Source organism: Amaranthus tricolor, chromosome 4 (assembly GCF_026212465.1).
Source record: "Amaranthus tricolor cultivar Red isolate AtriRed21 chromosome 4, ASM2621246v1, whole genome shotgun sequence".
Taxonomy (NCBI): Eukaryota; Viridiplantae; Streptophyta; class Magnoliopsida; order Caryophyllales; family Amaranthaceae; genus Amaranthus; species Amaranthus tricolor.
The window spans coordinates 12374446-12393126 of NC_080050.1; the positions used below are offsets into that span (position 1 = coordinate 12374446).

The window sequence follows — 18681 nt, forward strand, 5'->3', positions numbered from 1 at the left end:
AGATCCGAAACAAGATATTGTCCAAGATAAGACCCAATTTTCAAATGAAAATTAAGTTGACATCAAGGGGGCGTTTGGTATATAGGAATGAAATTTGAAAATAGGAATGTAGGATTTGAATTTTGATTTGATTGTTGAAAATTTATATAGTATACTTTCAATTCGTTTATGTTAATTGGAGTAAGTTGTAAATTGTTAATATATATTGAAAATAAAATGTGAATTTATAGTTTTGCCCAAAAACTTGATGTGCAAATTTCATTTAACCGCAAGCACACGATGTACGTGTAGTCGTGGGTCAAACACAAGAAAGCTAGGATAAGGAACTTGTTAATCTCATACTAATTATATTGTTTGAAAAGAGAAAAATAGTTTGATTGGTTGTTTAACTAATAAACTAAAAATGCAATGAAAATATGGATTGAAACTATGATAAAAGATCTAGGGTGTCGGAAATCCCCTAAATTCTTGTATAATCGAACTCTTATTAGTGTCCATGAAATGTCGGATTAATTAAGTGATTACATATGATCTTGTTAATCTCAAACTCTCGCTCTATTGATTAACTAATTGATTTGGGCCCTATTAATTCAATTCTCACACGCTAATTTTATTGAACGAATTAATAAGAATTTAACTAAAATTTACCCTAAAGCAAAGTCGATCCTAATCTCACACGCTAGTTCCATTGACTAGTCTGACAAAGCATGTTTAATTTAGGGTTATTAGCACAATTCAACCACTTTAATTCTAATTTCATAGACACTTTCAATAATCAAATCATACTTGACTTATAGGTTCAAACCATAACCCTATAAAATAAATCTACTCACTATTTATGGTAGAAACAATGAACACAAACCCTAGAATGAAATTAAGCGTGATAAAAGATGATAATAATGAAATTTGCAAGGAAAAACAATAATTAAACTATGAGACACACAATTAAAGATCCAAGAGACAAAAATAGGAAGAACAATACTACTTTTATTAAATGACAATTTCTAAGAAAACAATTAAAGTATGACAATTAAACTAATACAAATTTGATAAAGAATGATTAAACTAATAATGAGAAAGTAAATCAAAGACAAGAAATTAAAAGCTTACAAGAATTAAAATGGTGTTCAAATGGAGAGGAAGATGAAGGAGGAAGAAGGAGAAGAGGTTTTTAGTCTCCCTCCTTGTGCTCCTCAAAGGAGGCTTGACCTAAATGCTTTTCATTAACCCCTAAATAAACCCTAAAAAGTTAATTAAAATAATAATACACAATTAAAGTGACGAAAAAACGCTGCCCAAAATCCAGAAGAAAAAGCCTAGTCGGCGGCCATCTCCACGACAAGGAAGCAGAATCGGCTTTTTTGGCTGACAATTTCAGCGAATTTCAAACGATCGTCATTTCTTGCTCGATTATCAAAATTGGGTATATAATATATCGTTGGAAAGCTCTTGAAGTCTAGTTTCCAATGTTGCAAACTTTGTATTAATGTAGTCTTCCTATAAAAAGTTATACCCAAAAGAGTAGACATGTATTAATTCCACCTCAAAACTTTTGCACTAATAACACTCTTCTACTCTTTTGCTCATTTTTTTTTAATCACATCTTCCTCCGAGCTAAAATCTTCTTAGTGAATCCCGTCATCATTAAAACCATAAGAATTAAGCTTAAAACAATCAAAACCACTCAAAATCAACATGAATAACCAAAATGAGTAATGTAGCATAAATCTTCAAAATAAGCACAAAATTACTAATTACGACCATCATTAAGGAGTATAAAATGATATAAATAAGTGCAAATAATTGCACTTATCGACCCCTTTAAAAATAAAAAAAGCTTGTGAAAGTTTTATAAATAAGAGTTTAAAAATTTTTTTTCAACCAAAATAGTGTGCACCAAATTTTATCACTCATATTCCTACTCTCTTCACTCTTTATAATAATCAATGTGACCGCTATTGTGATTCAATGTTACCCATGTTGTAAGAAAAAATTACCTTATATTATATAAGTATTATCCTTTTCCTATCATGTAATTAAATTGTATTTGTTGAGTTATATTAACAACAAATTTTGAAATTGATTTGTGGTTCTACAAAATCTTTTATTTATTTTAAAGTTTATAATGAAGGTGACCTCTATTTTGATTCAATATTACCTCTTTAGTAAGGCAAGTCATGATGTAAGAAAATGTGTCCTTCTTGTAGGCGTAATTAACGTACAACTTGTACTTTTTTATTGTTTAGTTTAGAGTTCTACCACATGGACAATAAATTTGAAACTGATTTGTAGCGTTACAAAATAATTATTTGTTTTTGAATTTACAATCACGGTGACCCCTGTTGTTATACAATGTTACCCCTTTTGTATAAAAAAAGTTTATTCTTTATTACATACTCCAAAGTAATCGAAAAAAAACTTTGAAAAAATAAATTGAAAAAAAAATGGTCAAGTGATTTTAATATTTTAAAATTTTTTAATTTTTTATTTTATAAGTGAAGTGGAGTGTAAGAGTGTAAGAATATATAAGTGTGAAGTGAGTGGCGTTAGAGTATAAGAGTAGAGTGACGTAGGGTGGAGTGAAGTATAAGAATATAAGAGTGTAGCAGAATAGAGTGTAAGCAGAGTGAAATGGAATGAAAGAGTGCAATGAAATATAAGAGTTGATCCACAATAATATTAGGGTGAACTACGTCCATAGAGAACTTTTTCATAAAATCTTAGTAATTTAGGGCAAAAATTATCATTCCCAATCCCCAACTTTAATCCCAAGCCCACTTACCAAATATAGAACTTATTTGAGAATTAAATTATCATTCCCAATTTTCCACCTCATAATCCGCATACCAAACACCTCGACTCCTGAGTAATTTGATTAGATCATTCATTTGTAATACATGGAGATTGAAAGAACAAACCCTTGATAAGGAGCTGAGTTGAACAAATAGAGTGAAGTTTAAGGAGGCGCAGGCTACCTCCAGCAGATTTTTCAGTGTATATTTTCAGGTTAATATATCTTTCTCAGATTTTATACTTGATTTTCTTTCTCTTTTAACCTTGGTTTATCAGATTTCTCAGGCGAACACCAGCGTTTACTAGCATAATCATTTGAGACGCGCTATTATTTGAAACCATCCGTTAAAAGTTGAACAAACTAGTGATGTTCATTTGTTCTATTTTCTATTCACACTATCCGTTTAAGAAGGGTATGTATTATTTGAAACCAGCGTTTACTAATTATGATTTACATTCTATTCAATCGTCTTTGTCGCATAAAGTTGTTAACTTGTTAGTGTTTGAAAACGCTTCCTACAAATTGCTGATAGCTGTTTAATGTTCATGCTATTTACAAAAACTGGGCAATACTGAATTCTTGATTGAGGGTTCAGTTTGGAGATCGGTGTAATTCTATTAAATTTGTGATATTATTCATAAGGAGGTCTTGTTTTAATTCACCTTATAAAAAGTTAACTAGAATTATTAAAAATTAATTGTAATAAGTAAAAATAGTTATACAATTCAGTTATAATTTAGGGAAAATTATAAAAAAAACTACCTATTTTATACTACCTACTAGGTGATCACCGGGCTAAAGCAAGAGATATAATTTAGAAATTATTATGCATGAATAACATAATCGTTACAAACAGATTAAATAAAAGTTAAGAAAGAGAACTAAGAATAATAGTTTTTAAAAAATCACAACAATGAAAATTGAATAATAAATAACAATATGTACACATCACTATAACATAATTGTTAATTGAACCAAATTCAGTTGGCTCAGATAGTACAGCCAACAGCACTGAGGATTCAACTAAACTGGAGCAAGAAAGACAATGTCAAGACCTTGAGGGATCTATGCAGCTTGCTGAGCAACCATCTAATGAAGCTAACAAAACTCAACTTGTTACTGATGATGAGTTGATTAATGGGAAGATAGGTGGGCTGTGCAGTACCAAGACTACCAAATCACAAGATCGAAGATACTACCAAGGGCACATCAGCTACCTTACTGCAGTGGTCAATCACTAGCCAAGCTTGTGATCATTTAGTTCAGCCCGCCCATTAGTACCTCATGTTCGTTTAAATAACCGGTTGTTCCCGTCTCCTTTACATTTTACCGTTGGCTACCAAAGCCTATATATATAGGCCAATTTGTCATTTTAAACACTAGTTTTTGATTCTCAATAAAATTCTAAGAATTTGTCTTTCCTTTCAAAGAGTGTGAGTAAAACATTCTTTTCTGATTTTGTGAGTAAAGCAAGATCAACACCTTCATTTGATTAAGGAGGAAGTCTCAATCAAATCAAGGAGAATTGATTGTCTTGGTGAGTAAAGCCAATACAAGCCAATACAGGATATTCATTCTATCCAGTTCTTCATAAGGCTGTTAACATAAGTGAAAATTGGTGTCTATGTAAGTTCTTGAACATCACATTATGAAATGTGAGGACGGGATTTTGAAGAATCTGTGACAACCAGGATTAAACACACCCAATTTTAGTCCTTTAATTACTCGTGCTAACATGAGCTATTTAATAATCACTATATGTAAGATGTATGTATGTAATAGTAGTTGATTACCCGTGTTAAACACGATATACAAATATTTATTTTATCAAAAATTGAATAAAATATAAATACTCCAACATATGTAATGGAGTACATACACAAGATACATGCTTATTTTGCTTCGTAGACCAAGCAACTTATACAAATGAAAATAAAGAGCACTTGTAAGATAAGGAAAATATATTCTTGAATAACCCAAAACACGAAGCTTCTCTCTCCTTTTGACATTCGAACATAAATTCAATTTCTTATCAATTTTCAACTTATCTTTTAATCAAATCTCTCCTTGAGATACTTAAACTCCTATATCATCTGTAGTTCTTAACAATTCTAATTCTTCAAATTCAACTATACTTATAATATACTCCCTTTATTTACCCAATTTAATTTTTAACATATTTTTATAATATTCATAATTTAAATCATTTCAAATATATAAATTACATCATAATCAATTGTGATCTTAATTGATTCATTACAGTGCAATTTATTAATATCAACTTTTTATAATTTTTAATTATGCACAATAAAAAGAATTAGGACATCGATTAATATATTTGAAAATGTGCACAAACCAAGTGAAGACAAAGATAGTAAAGTCATCATATCATATCATACAATATACTAAAGAAACATCTCTTAATTTTAAATGACACTTTTCAATCATGAGTACTTGGCGAAATATAATTAATTTAAAGAAAGTTACCCATTTCATTTTTAATAATAATAAGTTTATTTATTTTTATTTGACATCTTTTGTCTTTGCTTCGCAATATAAAACAACTATTTTTGCAATTAGCCACTTACTCGATAAAGTTATTTATCAACCTCATTTTGTAAACATTTTAGTATATAGAATGATGACTAATAATATAATATACAATATAATAAAGAGGCATACTCAATTTAGAGCTAGAAAATGTCACACTAATTTGTATTAATATATAGAAGATAAATTTTAAATAGAAAATTTGTTTTCAATCTTACTAAAATCACATATAAGATTCCAATGCATATAAAAGGAAGAAAATTTGTTTTCAATCTTACTAAAATCACATATAATATTTCAACACATATAAAGATATAAATCTCCTTAATCTTAAATAGGCAAAATTGATAGTCAAACTTATTGCAATTGTATGCATTAATGTATAGTAATCTTGTCATGAAAGTTACAATAAAGTTATAAGAAAGTATATGTGAGAAGCTAATTTGAGTGGAAAAAGTTTTTACCAGAGGATGACACGTGTTATTAGGTGGTCTTTGCTTCAGTATATAGAATGATGATTTTAATTTTTTTGCGAAAACTATCTTATATGACCCAAACGTACAAAACACTTTCAGGTGACGGAATCCGTTTGTTGACCGTTATGTTTTTTTTTACCAAAACACGTTTTTTGCACGTGATGTTACTAAATGTTCCTTTTCCTCCATATTTGTTCTATTTTTCCCTCTAATTTCCTGTTCTTCCCCCTTTTCCCTTCCACTATGTTATTTGGACTCGGGTAAAGATATCAGATATGGGTGTGGTTAGTATTTATGAAATTACAGCTATGTTCTCAAGCCAAACTTTTCCATGTCTATTGATGTTTAACTAGGTACTCTTACAAGAGTTCTAAAATTGAAGAGAAAATAAAGCAGCCATGCATAGAGAAAGAAAACTCTGAGCTTCATTGTGAAACTAATATTTGAGGAGCTTTCTATTGTTTGCAAGTAACACAATAACACCCATGTACTCGAGCAGAAATTTTTCCTATAATAATGTCTAATTAAAAAATATTTCCCAATCCACATCAAATGAGAAATTATTTCCGTCAGTACTGTCCATGTAGGACTGGTGAGAAAAAAAATTTCTTTTTCCTTTTTTTTTTTTTTTATAAAACCGCTACTTGGAAAAGCGGTTTGTTTAGGAATCATAATAAAACAGCTACTTGAAAAAGCGGTTTGTAGTACACAAATTTTTTTTACAAAAAAAAATATATTATTTAGGTAAACCGCCATCTGAAGTGGCGGTTTTAGTGTTGTATAAAACTGTCTGTTGCCTTCATTTTCACTCCAATTCATTTGTTCCCCACTTGCTTCTGCCGGTTCTCTTAAAAAAAAATCTACTCTCCACATTTACTTCATATTCACAATTCCTCTCCTTCAACTAAATCAATCAACTACATTGCCATCTTCTTCTTCATTACTTGTTCATTATCATCTTCATTTAAGGTATGAACATTACCCTAAATTTTTTCAAAATGCAAATTGATTTTTTTGTTCATAATTGTTGTGATTTGAACTTATGATACGTCGATTTGAAGTTGTTCATGATTTATGCTTGTATTTTACACATTTCTAGTTGAATTTTATGATTTGTTTTGTATGCATATAAAGTGTTCGATAAAATGCTACAATGAAATTTTACTACTTTGTAGGCTTAGTTTAATGGAGTTAGTATATATTCATGGTATTGTTAGTTTTATATTTGGAATTGACCCTTCTAATAAGTGTTGTAATACTTTATTATTATACATTCTTGTATACAAATTTATACTTACTTTCCTTACTCACAATGAACAATAAAGTGTATGTGAAATCACATGAAAAACATGCTTGTGTGTGTAGAATATGGATCATTATCCCGTTATAGTGTATTGGGGAGGGGAAGTTAGTTATACGGGATCCGATATTGTGTATAAGGGAGGATTGAATGCACTGATGTTTATCCATCGTCAAAATACTACTTTTAAGGTGTTTTATAGCAAAGTTTATGATGTAATTGGTTGTGATCGCAACTCTATATTAAAAATAGAGATGAAATATCCGGTGACTGGGAATAATGTGTTACTCACGGTTAAGAATGATGAAAGTATAAGTGCTCTTACTTATGCGGCATCACAAGCCCCTAGAACGGCAAAGGAGGTTTATGTTGAAATGGTTGCGAATTTGGATAATGCGAGGGAAGTCATGACTAGCGTGGAACTTCCAGAATCAGGTCCTAGTGTACGCCATGATACATTCACAGAAATGTTAACAAACCCAAAACGTTAATGAGCACTTAGATGAGTTGAATTCTCCAACTCATTCACGTGCCATTGGTTGTGGTGCAATGAACACGTTCTCCACGACTCACTTGGGTAGGTGTAATGCCAACGAGGTTGAGTCTTTAGATCAGGAGGATGAGCATATTGATTCTGATTCAGAGGAGGATGATGAAAAAAGAGAAGCTCTAGATGTAGTGATTAGAGATGGTGTTCCATCTCAAGACTAGCTAAAAATTGATGAGGTTGATCAAAGATTGATTGATGCATGGATGCAGTTATTGGTCATGGAGAGAGAGAGTGGTTAGCCTTGGTTTGGGAGTTGTTAGGGGTATGGCCGGAAAACCCTCAAGACCCTACAGAGACAAAGATCATCATTGGATCTTCATTGAAGCTGACTTGGCTTCGGGATCGCTTTCGTGTGCTGGGGCCAGATGCAGATGAGGTTACTATTGAGAGGCATGCCCGCGCATATATTTTGTATTTTTTGGTTGCATCTTGTTCCCAGACAAAAGCAAGGACTCCGTACAGTTGATCTACCTCCCCTTATTGCGAGACTTACGACGCGTAGCAGATTACAGTTGGGGGAGCGCGACCCTAGCATACTTGTATCGTAACCTGTTTAGGGCATTCCGTAAGGGTGCCAAGGCCATAGCGGGGTGCCTTTTACTCTTACAGATATGGTCGTGGGAGCATATACATATAGGGAGGCAAGTAATTCGGATGGTTCGACCCCAATTTGATGACGTAGCCGATCCCAATGTAGATCCGGTCTTAGGTTCACAGCATCAACGTGGTATGGATCCTTTAGTAGTAAGGTAATAATCTTCTTGTCTATTTAATTCAAATTGGATATTTTCAAGCGTCGTTCTCATAGAATCCATTTGTTCACAGCTGGCTTCAAGTACATCTTTTCCGGTCACACTCTCCACATACTCTAGTCTACTACCGAGACTCCCTGGATCGACAAAGGGACGATCAGTTAATATGGCGTAATCAATAATTTTGTTAATTTTGAATCATTTGTGTAAAATTACTAAGCTTATTTATTTCTTTGACAGATGACATGGCAGCCATACACGGTGGCTAAGATGGAGGCTTTGCCTGACATATGTAGAGATAGCCAAGTGATATGGCGATCCCGGTGTCCTCTAATTTGCTTTTGACATAGTAGAGTTTCATTTTCCGGATCGTGTCATGCGCCAGTTCAGATTGGAGCAGCCTCTTCTGGATGCTTGTGACACCCAAGGTAACTTCCTTGTTCGACATCGATCGCACGTTGATGCACGAAATGCTCGAGAAAGCGTGATGGTGCAAGGAGAGAACTACACAGGTCAGAGCTTGGGTATGTACATGGCGTGGTACAGGCAGATCACGATATTGCGCCTCACGAACCCTACATTTGCACAGCCATCATCGCACTATCATCCTACTGCTACAATATTGGTACGCTTTCTTTCAACGTTCAACAAAATTAATTAGTACATGTAATGCTTATAAAACTTATTATTCATATGCAGGCTGAGCGCATAAGATCAGTTCTAGTACAGTGTAGTGACGCAACACAAGGTGCCTCTGCGTTGCCTGTTGATGTGAGGTATTGCCTATGTACTCAGACCTTGGGCTCCATCAACACGTCGTTAAGTGGAGGCCTTAAGTCTAACGGGGTATGATTACCTTATTCCCACCCGTCCCACTACCATTGATGATGACACGTTGCACACTCCTTCCACTTCAGGTTCTCATCACAGAGTTAGTTCTTCACGAGGTTCTAGTAGAGGTTCATCAAGAGGATCTGGTCGTTTATCTAGTCGAGGTCGATCCTTGGAATCTTCATCACCCTCTACAGGCACTATGTCGTCATTTGTTCCCTCAGGGCCTGTGTTCACTCCTTCATATCCATTGCCTCCTAACCGGATCTTGACGTATCAACGTGCTAGTCAGCAACGAGCGCCTCCTCTTGAAGTCATCAAAGAGGCTGAGGAGTCCACATCGACCTTTACAACCGATGTACGCACCAAACGGGGTCGGGGAGTCTAGATTAGTTGACTTGGGATGTTTGTTGTACATATTCAACTTACGTATTATTTTGGATGGTCGTTATGTAATATATATGCGCTCTTTTCATTTGTCATGAGTACTGGAGGAGCTTGTTGGTTCATTTGTTATGTAATATGAAGTATTAAATTATTTTAATGTAGGGTATGAAATGTTTAATGTTCAAGAGTTTGACGGAAACATAGAAATAGGCTGCAGACAAAACCGCCAACTTAAATGGCGGTTTGATTAATTTCAAAAGTAAAAAAAAAAATTTAGTGAACCGCCACTTTAAATGGCGGTTTAAGAGAAAAATGTTGCATCATAAACCGTTATTTAAGGTGGTGGTTTTAATGTTTTCAAAAATAAAAAAAATTAAAAGGAACCACCATTTAAGGTGACGGTTTTAATATTTTCAAAAATAAAAAAAATTAAAGAGAACCGCTATTTAAGGTAGTGGTTTAGAAAGTGAGGTAAACCGCTATTTGCAGTGGCAATTTTATGTCTGTTTAAAAAAAAATTTCTCCGTCCTACGTTGACTGTAGAGGAAAATTATTTTCCCTTCATTGCAAAGTGGGAAATTCTTTTTATTTTGACATTATTTAAGGAAAAGTTTCACTCGAGCATTGCTCCACCACAAGGCATATTAAAGGCAGCCATGAATTCTGCAAAGAAGAAATCTACAAAGAAGAAATCTGCTGTACTTTACCACTACCCTTGCCCTGATGGCGTCTGTGCTGCCCTTGCAGCACACCTTTATTTCAAGGCTACTTCTTCCCCGGTGCAGTTCTTTCCAAACACAGTCTACAACCCTATTAAGGCAGATCATTTGCCATTACAAGAGGTTGGCGATGTTTACCTCTTAGACTTTGTGGGTCCCACTGGTTTCGTTGCTGATATCTCATCCAAGGTCGAGAAAGTCATCATTCTAGACCATCATAAAACTGCACTTGAAACCCTAGGTGAAGAAACCTTATTGAGTGAGAACGTGATAAAGGTGATAGATATGGAGAGGAGCGGGGCAACAATTGCCTATGATTACTTCAAGCATAAGCTTTGTGAAGAGAAAGTAGGTGACTATGACTCCGTGCTTGCTGAGTTCAGCAGAATGAGAAAACTCTTCGAGTATATCGAAGATGGGGATCTTTGGAAGTGGCGTCTAGAAAACAGCAAAGCTTTCAGCAGTGGGTTGAAAGATCAGAAATTGGAATTTGATTTTCGGAAAAATCCCTTGGTGTTTCAGCAGTTGCTTTCATTGAACGTTGAGGCTGTTATAAGTCAAGGTATTACAAGCTTAAGTCATAAGCAAAAAATGATCGCACAGGCTCTCGAGCGGTCGTTTGCAATTAAGCTTGGAGATGAAGAATTCGGGTGTTGTTTAGCTGTGTACGCGGATGAAGCACTTTCGGAATTAAGGAGTGAACTTGGAAATCAGTTGGCTTGTAAGAGCCAAGTGCAGAGCTTTCGGAGCATTGGAGCGATTGTATACAAAGTTCCCGAACTTGGGAATGACCAAATGTTGAAGATTAGCCTCAGGAGTGTCAAGAGTGAAGATACAACATCTATATCACAGAAATATGGTGGTGGTGGACATCGGAATGCTAGTTCATTTATGTTAAGTTTTACAGAATTTGAAACATGGAAAATTAACGTTTGATGTTTTTATTGTTAATTAATTACTTTCTAGTGGAAGGATTAGTGGATTGACTTGGTTAATCTTCTGATTAATTGTAATAATTTATAATTTTAAATCACGGGAATGAAAGTATTCACTATTTTTAGTCAAAAGTTTCCATCCAAAAGCTCTTGTCTATGTGGAGTGAGTACTGAGTAGCAACTAAACTGATAAAAACTTATCCCAAAATGTATTGGATTAATTAAGCTTCAGAATAAGGATGACCACTCCAACAATCAAAACACATTTTTCACTAACTACACTCTTTGACCCAAACAAAATTACACTTTATTGTGCTATACATGATGTAAGATAGCAATCCATAATCTTCATCAGTTAATTTACTCGCATGCCAAAAGTGAAAGATGCAAACAATTGCTCTCAAATGAAGTATATTTGTTCGTAGGGAGTCATTTTTATCTTTGAATGTAATGTTCTCATTTTACGCAGCAAGGGGATTAGCATGTATCGTGACCCGATTAAGCCTAATTTCAGCAAGTGGACGATCGCCTGGCCCTGTTTTTGTCTGCATATAACAAAAACCTCGTCAAGGAGTGACTTACAGAAAGACTAGCAACATAGAAATAGCTAGACAACATTACGGCATATATCCCAAAGAAGAATTCAACAGGACTTTCACAATCAAAGAACCTTGAAATCTAGAACGTGAATAGTTCAAAACGAACATGTAATAAAAAATCAGAGAAAATCTAAAACCAATGCCCAAGTAGCATAACACCATAATTAATTCCAGATGCAAAGAAAACTTCAAAACATTAATGTTAAAGAACACAGAATATGCTAGCACAAGTAGTGACATTACCTTCTCCATAAGATCGAGGACTTCAAAACCATGGATCACCTTGCCAAACACAGTGTACAAACCGTTTAAATGAGGCTGCTTAGCATATGTTATAAAGAATTGGCTTCCGTTAGTATTTGGACCACTATTTGCCATTGCCAGGATCCCCCTAGCATTGTGCTGGAAAAAGAAAGATGAGAAAAGGAAGAGAATTAGTTCACCACCTATAAATAAGCAGCGAGCTTAGAAGATTTTGGCCTTTTTATCCTTTTGAAACCTTCATCAAGAATGTCAAGACACAGTAAATAAATACCATAGTTACTTGATCACATGAGTTTGAGTCAAGGTGCTACTGCCTACACAAACCTCAGCAATGAGATTTAACAATCCTTTCGTCCACTTGGAATTTTGGGCAACTAAAGTGAAAACTCAAACTAAGCTGATGCATTACGACAGTGTTTTTAATGAAAGAAAAAAAGGTGAAATTCAAAAAATACCTTAAGAGACTCTCTTATCTCATCATTGAACTTTTTGCCCCATATACTGGTACCACCTTTGCCTGTGCCAGTTGGATCTCCTCCTTGAATCATGAAACCTTTAATGTTTCGATGAAATATGGTCCCTTCATAGTACCCACTAGCACATAGGGCCAAAAAGTTCTGGAAGAAGAGCCAGTTAGATCAGCAACAAGGAAAGAAACAGCTTCAAATTAAAATGTAAAAAAGAAGTTTCTGGCTTTCAAACTGAACAGATGAATAAGGACTACTATTTCAGCCCACAACCACATCAACAATAATTCATCCAAACGATCATTTTACAGGAGAGAAGACAGATGTTACAGGCATCCTGAACAAATAATGAGGAAAAATATGAAACAAAATGACTAGTTCAGCACCTACCACAAGAAAATCAAAGGGGATAAAAGGTAATTCTGACTGCTGCAAGAGAATTTCAAATGACCAGCAACTACTTTGACACTTTGCTTAAGCTGCAGTAAAGAGTGAAGGGATTAAATCAAGAAAGAAGATGGAAAGGTAATCCCTAAATTCTCTAATCGTTGGTCAAAAAGTCCCCTGTATTTAGTTTTGTTAGTCATAAAACTTCCACTCAGAGCATGAATAGGCGTCCATAGTTCCTTCCGCCCTCCCGCTTATACTATAATGCCTCATTTCCTTGTCCATTAGCTCTTACTCTCATCAGCTGTCTCAAGTCTTTCTCCTTAATTTATTTTGTTATTACCACAATCATCAGAGTTGATTACATTAAAGTAGTCTCAAAAGCAACCGTTAAAGGCCACCAAGGCAAGATTTGACCATCATATAGCCTAGATATTGACCGAACTCCAGCAGGAACACTCCAACAAATAAGGAAATAAATGTAAGTGTTCATATCAAATAGATTTAAAAAAATTTGCAACTACGCAGAGGACATGGGGAAAAATTAACGTAGAGTTTTCGGACTAAGGAGGGCAATGAAGTTTTCCTAGGAGGAGGTAACATGGCCATAAGCAGTGGGTGATAACTGAAAAGCAATATGGCATTTGATGCAGGAGGTGTCAATCAGTTGTGGTGATCAAAATAAAAAGGGTCTAGTTGTCATTGTCTGAAGTTAACAAGTTGTAGCAATTGCAGGGTGTTCTCAATCGAAGTCTTTTCCAGGTGCTGGGACTTGAAGAAGGTGAATTAGCGCAAGGAATCAATTAATATGATTTAGGTTTATTTTAACTTTCATTAGTTTTTTGATAATTAACTAGGAAAAGGGAATATTTATCTCTGAAAAACAGAAAAGAAATGCAATATCCGGTTTGATTATCGTGAGACAAGAAGCATCAACGCGAGGAAAGAATAACAACTATGAGTCGAACTAAAAAAAAAAAAAAAGCGAAACAATGATATTTCCCAAAAATAAACAGTATTAATTCTAAAACCTCATTTGAGATCCAATAACTTATATCACGCACAAAATTATAAACATAATTTGTTGTTGGCAGGATAGACCTCAAAAATTACTCTTATTGTAATAGTTCAAAAATCCTATAACCATTGCTAAGATGAGTATCATAGTGCAAAAACAAGGTCGCACCGCATCGCATTGACCACGTTGTAAACTTTTTTAAAAAAAAACAAACTAACCAATATTTCTCGGGTTGTAAAGGTGTAAAAAACGTGTTTTGCTACGTATTAAGGGATTTCTCATGTTTCTGACCGATATTTAAGCGTTACGGTAACCCCATCACTCTCGTTAGGCTGTTACCGCATCACCATTCAGTTTATTGCAATTTTGCATTATGATTAATATACGACTTCCTAACACCATTTATACCTTGAAAGATTTGAGCACAAATTCACAAAGTATATACAATTCAATGTTAATTCTTCAATTACCAATCATCATCCATACAAACAAAACAAGTGAAATATAACTAAGTTCCATAGTAACAACCATGGTGGCAATACAATCTTCAAAGTTCCAAATCCAATCCTTCCAAAGAACATACTCCCATAACCCAAAATAAAGAAATACCACTTCACCGAAGATAAACATTTCCCGACATCCTTCACCTATCAAATCCATTATCCCCTTGTACCCACAAAAGACAATGACCAAAAAGTAATTTGGAGCTGTTAATTTACACTTAGGGAAAAAGGAAGAGGAAACTGAAGAAACAAAGAAAAGATAATCCCTCAATAGGCTCAACTCTTCAATTGTTGGACAAGAAGCTCTGTATTGGTTGATTGAATCACAAAGCTTTAACTCAAAACTGAATTGTATGCATAAAAACTCTTCCTTCTCTCTTCTCATTTACATTGTAACGCCTCATTTCCTTGTTTAGCACCATTCTCTCTCCCTCTCTCCAGTTACCTTAGTTTTTCTCATTAGTGCACTTTTATCATCAATATAATGACTAAAGTTGTTTACATTAAGTGGCCTTAAACATGATCTTTGATGGCCACCTACGCAAGATATAGCCATCAAATAGCTTAGATCTTGATTCTCAGTTAACCTTAGCTAGAAACCTGTAACAAAGAAGGCAAAAAACAAAAGTAGATTTTTCATAAACAAATCGACTTTACAATTTTGTAGATATGTAGTGAATGTGAGATGAGATTGATGTAAGATTTCCAACAGTGAATTTGTTTGTGAAGGAGATTAGTCAAGTAAGATGGGAGCTATATGCAATGAAAGATCACTAAAGTCAAACAAATGTGGTTTTACATCATGAAAAATGGTCAGTTATCATAGACTTAAGTTATGATGAGGTCATAGTGGGGATTTGCTTGTGGAAGTCTTTAACATTGGGAATGAAGAAATTTTATAAAGGAAACAATGAATATGATTTAATCTTTTATCTCCTTCCATTTAACTCTATCTTTTAATTCCCTAAGAAAGAGGAATTTCAATTCTTTGAAGAATATGAAAGAATTGCAAAAATCAGTTTGATATGAAGGAATTGCATAAATCGGTTTGATTGTCAAGAAACATTCAAGTAAAGAAAGAAAAAAACACGGGAAATGCACTGAAAAAGAAAACTCGAGATATTTCCCAAACCAAACAGCTTCTTGATTCAAACCTTATTAGACAATTGAAAACTTAAATAACCAACAAATAGAATTAGCAGCTCTATGTAGAGCAAGGACTTTTTAAACAGAAAATCCAATCTATTAGATATCAACATTTCTCAATGCGAAGAAAGAAAATTTTAACGACGTACACAAATAGCATATAGAAAATCAAAGCTACTATGGTCCAAAACACTTGTATATCTATAGAAACACCTTAAATTTCTTGCTTGAAGTCACTTAAAGCAAGTGTCTCCTATCTATTTTGTACAATTTTACAAGTGTCCAGATTTCCTATTTACATAGCTATTTGTGATTCAAATTTGTTTGAGCCCCAAAAGATTCCTAAAATTTAAGTTCTATTTACAATATTACATTTTCGTTCTTAAAATTCAAGGAAATGGAACACTTGCTCAAAAATAGATGGGTCTTAAATTAATATTTCTCTAAATTTAGTCACATATTAATTGGAAACCTTATCAAGGGATGAGTACGCCTAAAAAAAATCAGATTCATGATACAAAAAAAAAATCTAAGTTATTTACATTCAATATAAACTTCAAAAACTACTCTAAAAAGATTTGCTTCAGGACTTCCTAACAGCATTCAAATCCTGCAACATTCTACCTGTTGTGAAGTTGGATTCCCTAGATAAGAAAAGACGGAAATAAGGATGAAGAAACAAACCAACACAAACAACAAGCAAAGAACGCAAACATGACATACATAAGTGTTTTCATAAATACTTTATGTACCCTCCTTCCAAATAAATGATTTAAATTTCTTAATGTAACTACTCAAATGCACTCCACTGAAGTTTCTTCACATACAAGCTTTCTCAGTCCTTTCAATGGTTCAACAACCAAGATGAGCATGCTTACCACTCCTTATGTTTTCCTCTAACTATGGGACTCCTCTTTATAGGCCATATCGCCATAGGATTCAAATAAATAATTCCTCGAATTCCCTGAAGTGGTACGCATGTCATACGCTAAAACTGAGGTTTTGACATAAAGCGATCGTTCCAGCTCAGAAGTTTGTTCAACCACCCTCTTTAATGCTTGTTCAAGCAAGACATCACAGTAAGACATGGGGCACGAGTTGGACCGGCAAACAGGTTGTTGTTTGAGGGTAACCAAGACAGCACAACCAATTAATATACATGGCTCACCATAGCATGACCTGCCAAGTATAGCTGTTCAAAAGTGACCCGACCTAAAAATCTGAGCCGAAACCGAAAGTAAACCGACCTGAAAATATGTTCCTTTTTTAGGTTTATCGAACCGACATTACCCGACCCGAAGTTATACCCGAACCGGTTGACAATCGAAAATGGGAAAACTGAACCCGAGCTGTAATTGATTTTTCTAACCGACACATAACCGTTAACCGAGATTATCCGAACCTAATAATGACCGACCCGAATCATGCTCGAAACCAAACTCGATCCGGCTAAAACCGACTTAACCCGAACGAAGTTTAGATCGAACTGTTGTAAACCTGAATTAATTTTTAACATTAAAGTATGATCGACTCATATTCAATCATCTTATTAGCTATTCTAATAAAGTGATAAATATTTTAATTAAATAAATTTTACAAAATCCATGGTTTCATAAATACTTTAATAGAGTTAATAACCAAAAGTCAATATTTATTTTAATTACTTTTAATCGAATTAGATGAAAATTGATAGAACTTTATAATTTTAATTTTCGGTCAAACAAGTAAAAGTAAGAATGTAATAATGATCACTCATGGATTTGCATTCACTATTTTGCTTTAAGTAAAGAAACCTTATCATCAATTAAAAAATGACTAACAACTTAATCTGATACTGACTCGATCAATAGAAATTAGTAATTCGTAGCCAAATTCTACTTGAAAAAATACCCGAACCCGATCTGTATGCAGTAAAACCGAACCAATTGTTAACCAATGACAACTCGAGACCGATTGAAACTCGACACGAACTTCAACCGACACCGAACTGATGCTAAGCTAATAGCTCAAATAACCGATCTTCAACCAAATCGTGACTAACCAACCCGAACTGAGTTTGACCCGTCGTAACGCACATCCAAAATATAACCGATCCGATATACAACCGAACCAAATGACACCCGTCCGAAACCGACCCAATCAACCGAATGAACACCTATACTGCCAAGCATGAGGCAAGCTCACAGCCGGCTCTACACAACACAAATTTCACATCTAATGAAGTTCCTCATGTTCTCTATAAATACCAAAAATTAAAGAGCTACAACTCCACAAAAGATATACACTCTACATCCTTCTCTTATACAAAACATCATTTACTTGTATTCACAAAACAAATAATAATAACTACAATCCAACAAAACGATTGCGATAACAATACAGTCATCAAAGTCCCAATCCTTTTTCAAGAAAACATACTCCCACAAACCCAAAACAATATATTTTCTTTTTTGTCCCTTAGTCTTAAAATAAACCCCAAAAAACAAGAAAAACAGTAGAATATTTCTAAACTAAGTTCAATTAAATATCAAACTTCATTACTCTTGTCAGCAATCTAACCAAATTAGATTCATATTCATAAACATGAAATACATGCTTATTTCAAGAGCTAAAAACATGTAATATTACACCCTACAACAAAAATATAAAACAAGTTCATTCAGTAAAAAAGAAACGCAGTAGTACATACCTCTGCAGCTTTAGGAACTTCATCGCAGAAGATTTCGCACTTGATATCGCCGAGATTAGTGTGAATCGTCACTGACTAACATTAACAAATAACAAAGCAATCAAATGAATTGCCAACAAAAAATCAAATGAAAGAATTGATCCGAAAATCTCTAATGTAGAGGAAGAAACGTACCATTTTTCACCTTCGTTTTCTTACAGTCCCGAACTTGGAAAAAGAAAGTGCGGAAGATGATGTTCTGGTCCGAAGTTCAGAGAGACAGTATAACAGATCCTTTTTTTTCATGAAAAATATTTTAACAAATTCAATAATCC

At 34.1% G+C, this 18681-nt stretch overlaps 3 protein-coding genes across 9 annotated transcripts; 2 read left to right on the forward strand and 1 right to left on the reverse strand.

Annotated features, from left to right (window-relative positions):
• Positions 1–2580: 2580 nt before the first annotated feature.
• On the forward strand, positions 2581–9798 carry LOC130811086 (uncharacterized). Of its 7 annotated transcripts, none has more exons than XR_009041102.1 (6): positions 2581–3006; positions 3070–3206; positions 3779–8419; positions 8496–9047; positions 9122–9198; positions 9340–9798. XR_009041102.1 is itself a non-coding variant. In XM_057677257.1 (3 exons), the coding sequence occupies exons 2-3, from the start codon at positions 3161–3163 to the stop codon at positions 4033–4035; spliced, it is 294 nt and encodes a 97-aa protein (XP_057533240.1). In that variant the 5' UTR covers positions 2642–3006; positions 3070–3160; the 3' UTR covers positions 4036–4215. The 7 variants fall into 7 exon arrangements, 5 of the variants coding, with proteins under 5 accessions (XP_057533240.1, XP_057533238.1, XP_057533239.1 ...); XR_009041103.1 differs by having other exon boundaries at positions 8496–8582; positions 8663–9047; positions 9122–9798; XM_057677257.1 differs by lacking the exons at positions 8496–9047; positions 9122–9198; positions 9340–9798 and having other exon boundaries at positions 2642–3006; positions 3788–4215.
• A 341-nt stretch (positions 9799–10139) lies between these two features.
• On the forward strand, positions 10140–11426 carry LOC130810482 (uncharacterized). Its single transcript, XM_057676560.1, has one exon. The coding sequence runs from the start codon at positions 10297–10299 to the stop codon at positions 11293–11295; it is 999 nt and encodes a 332-aa protein (XP_057532543.1). The 5' UTR covers positions 10140–10296; the 3' UTR covers positions 11296–11426.
• LOC130810483 (peptidyl-prolyl cis-trans isomerase CYP18-1) lies at positions 11418–18681 on the reverse strand. Its single transcript, XM_057676561.1, has 5 exons — positions 18542–18681; positions 18368–18442; positions 12613–12774; positions 12137–12295; positions 11418–11839 (listed from the first exon to the last, which is right to left on the reverse strand). Exons 1-5 carry the CDS (start codon positions 18542–18544, stop codon positions 11756–11758), a joined length of 483 nt encoding a protein of 160 aa, XP_057532544.1. The 5' UTR covers positions 18545–18681; the 3' UTR covers positions 11418–11755.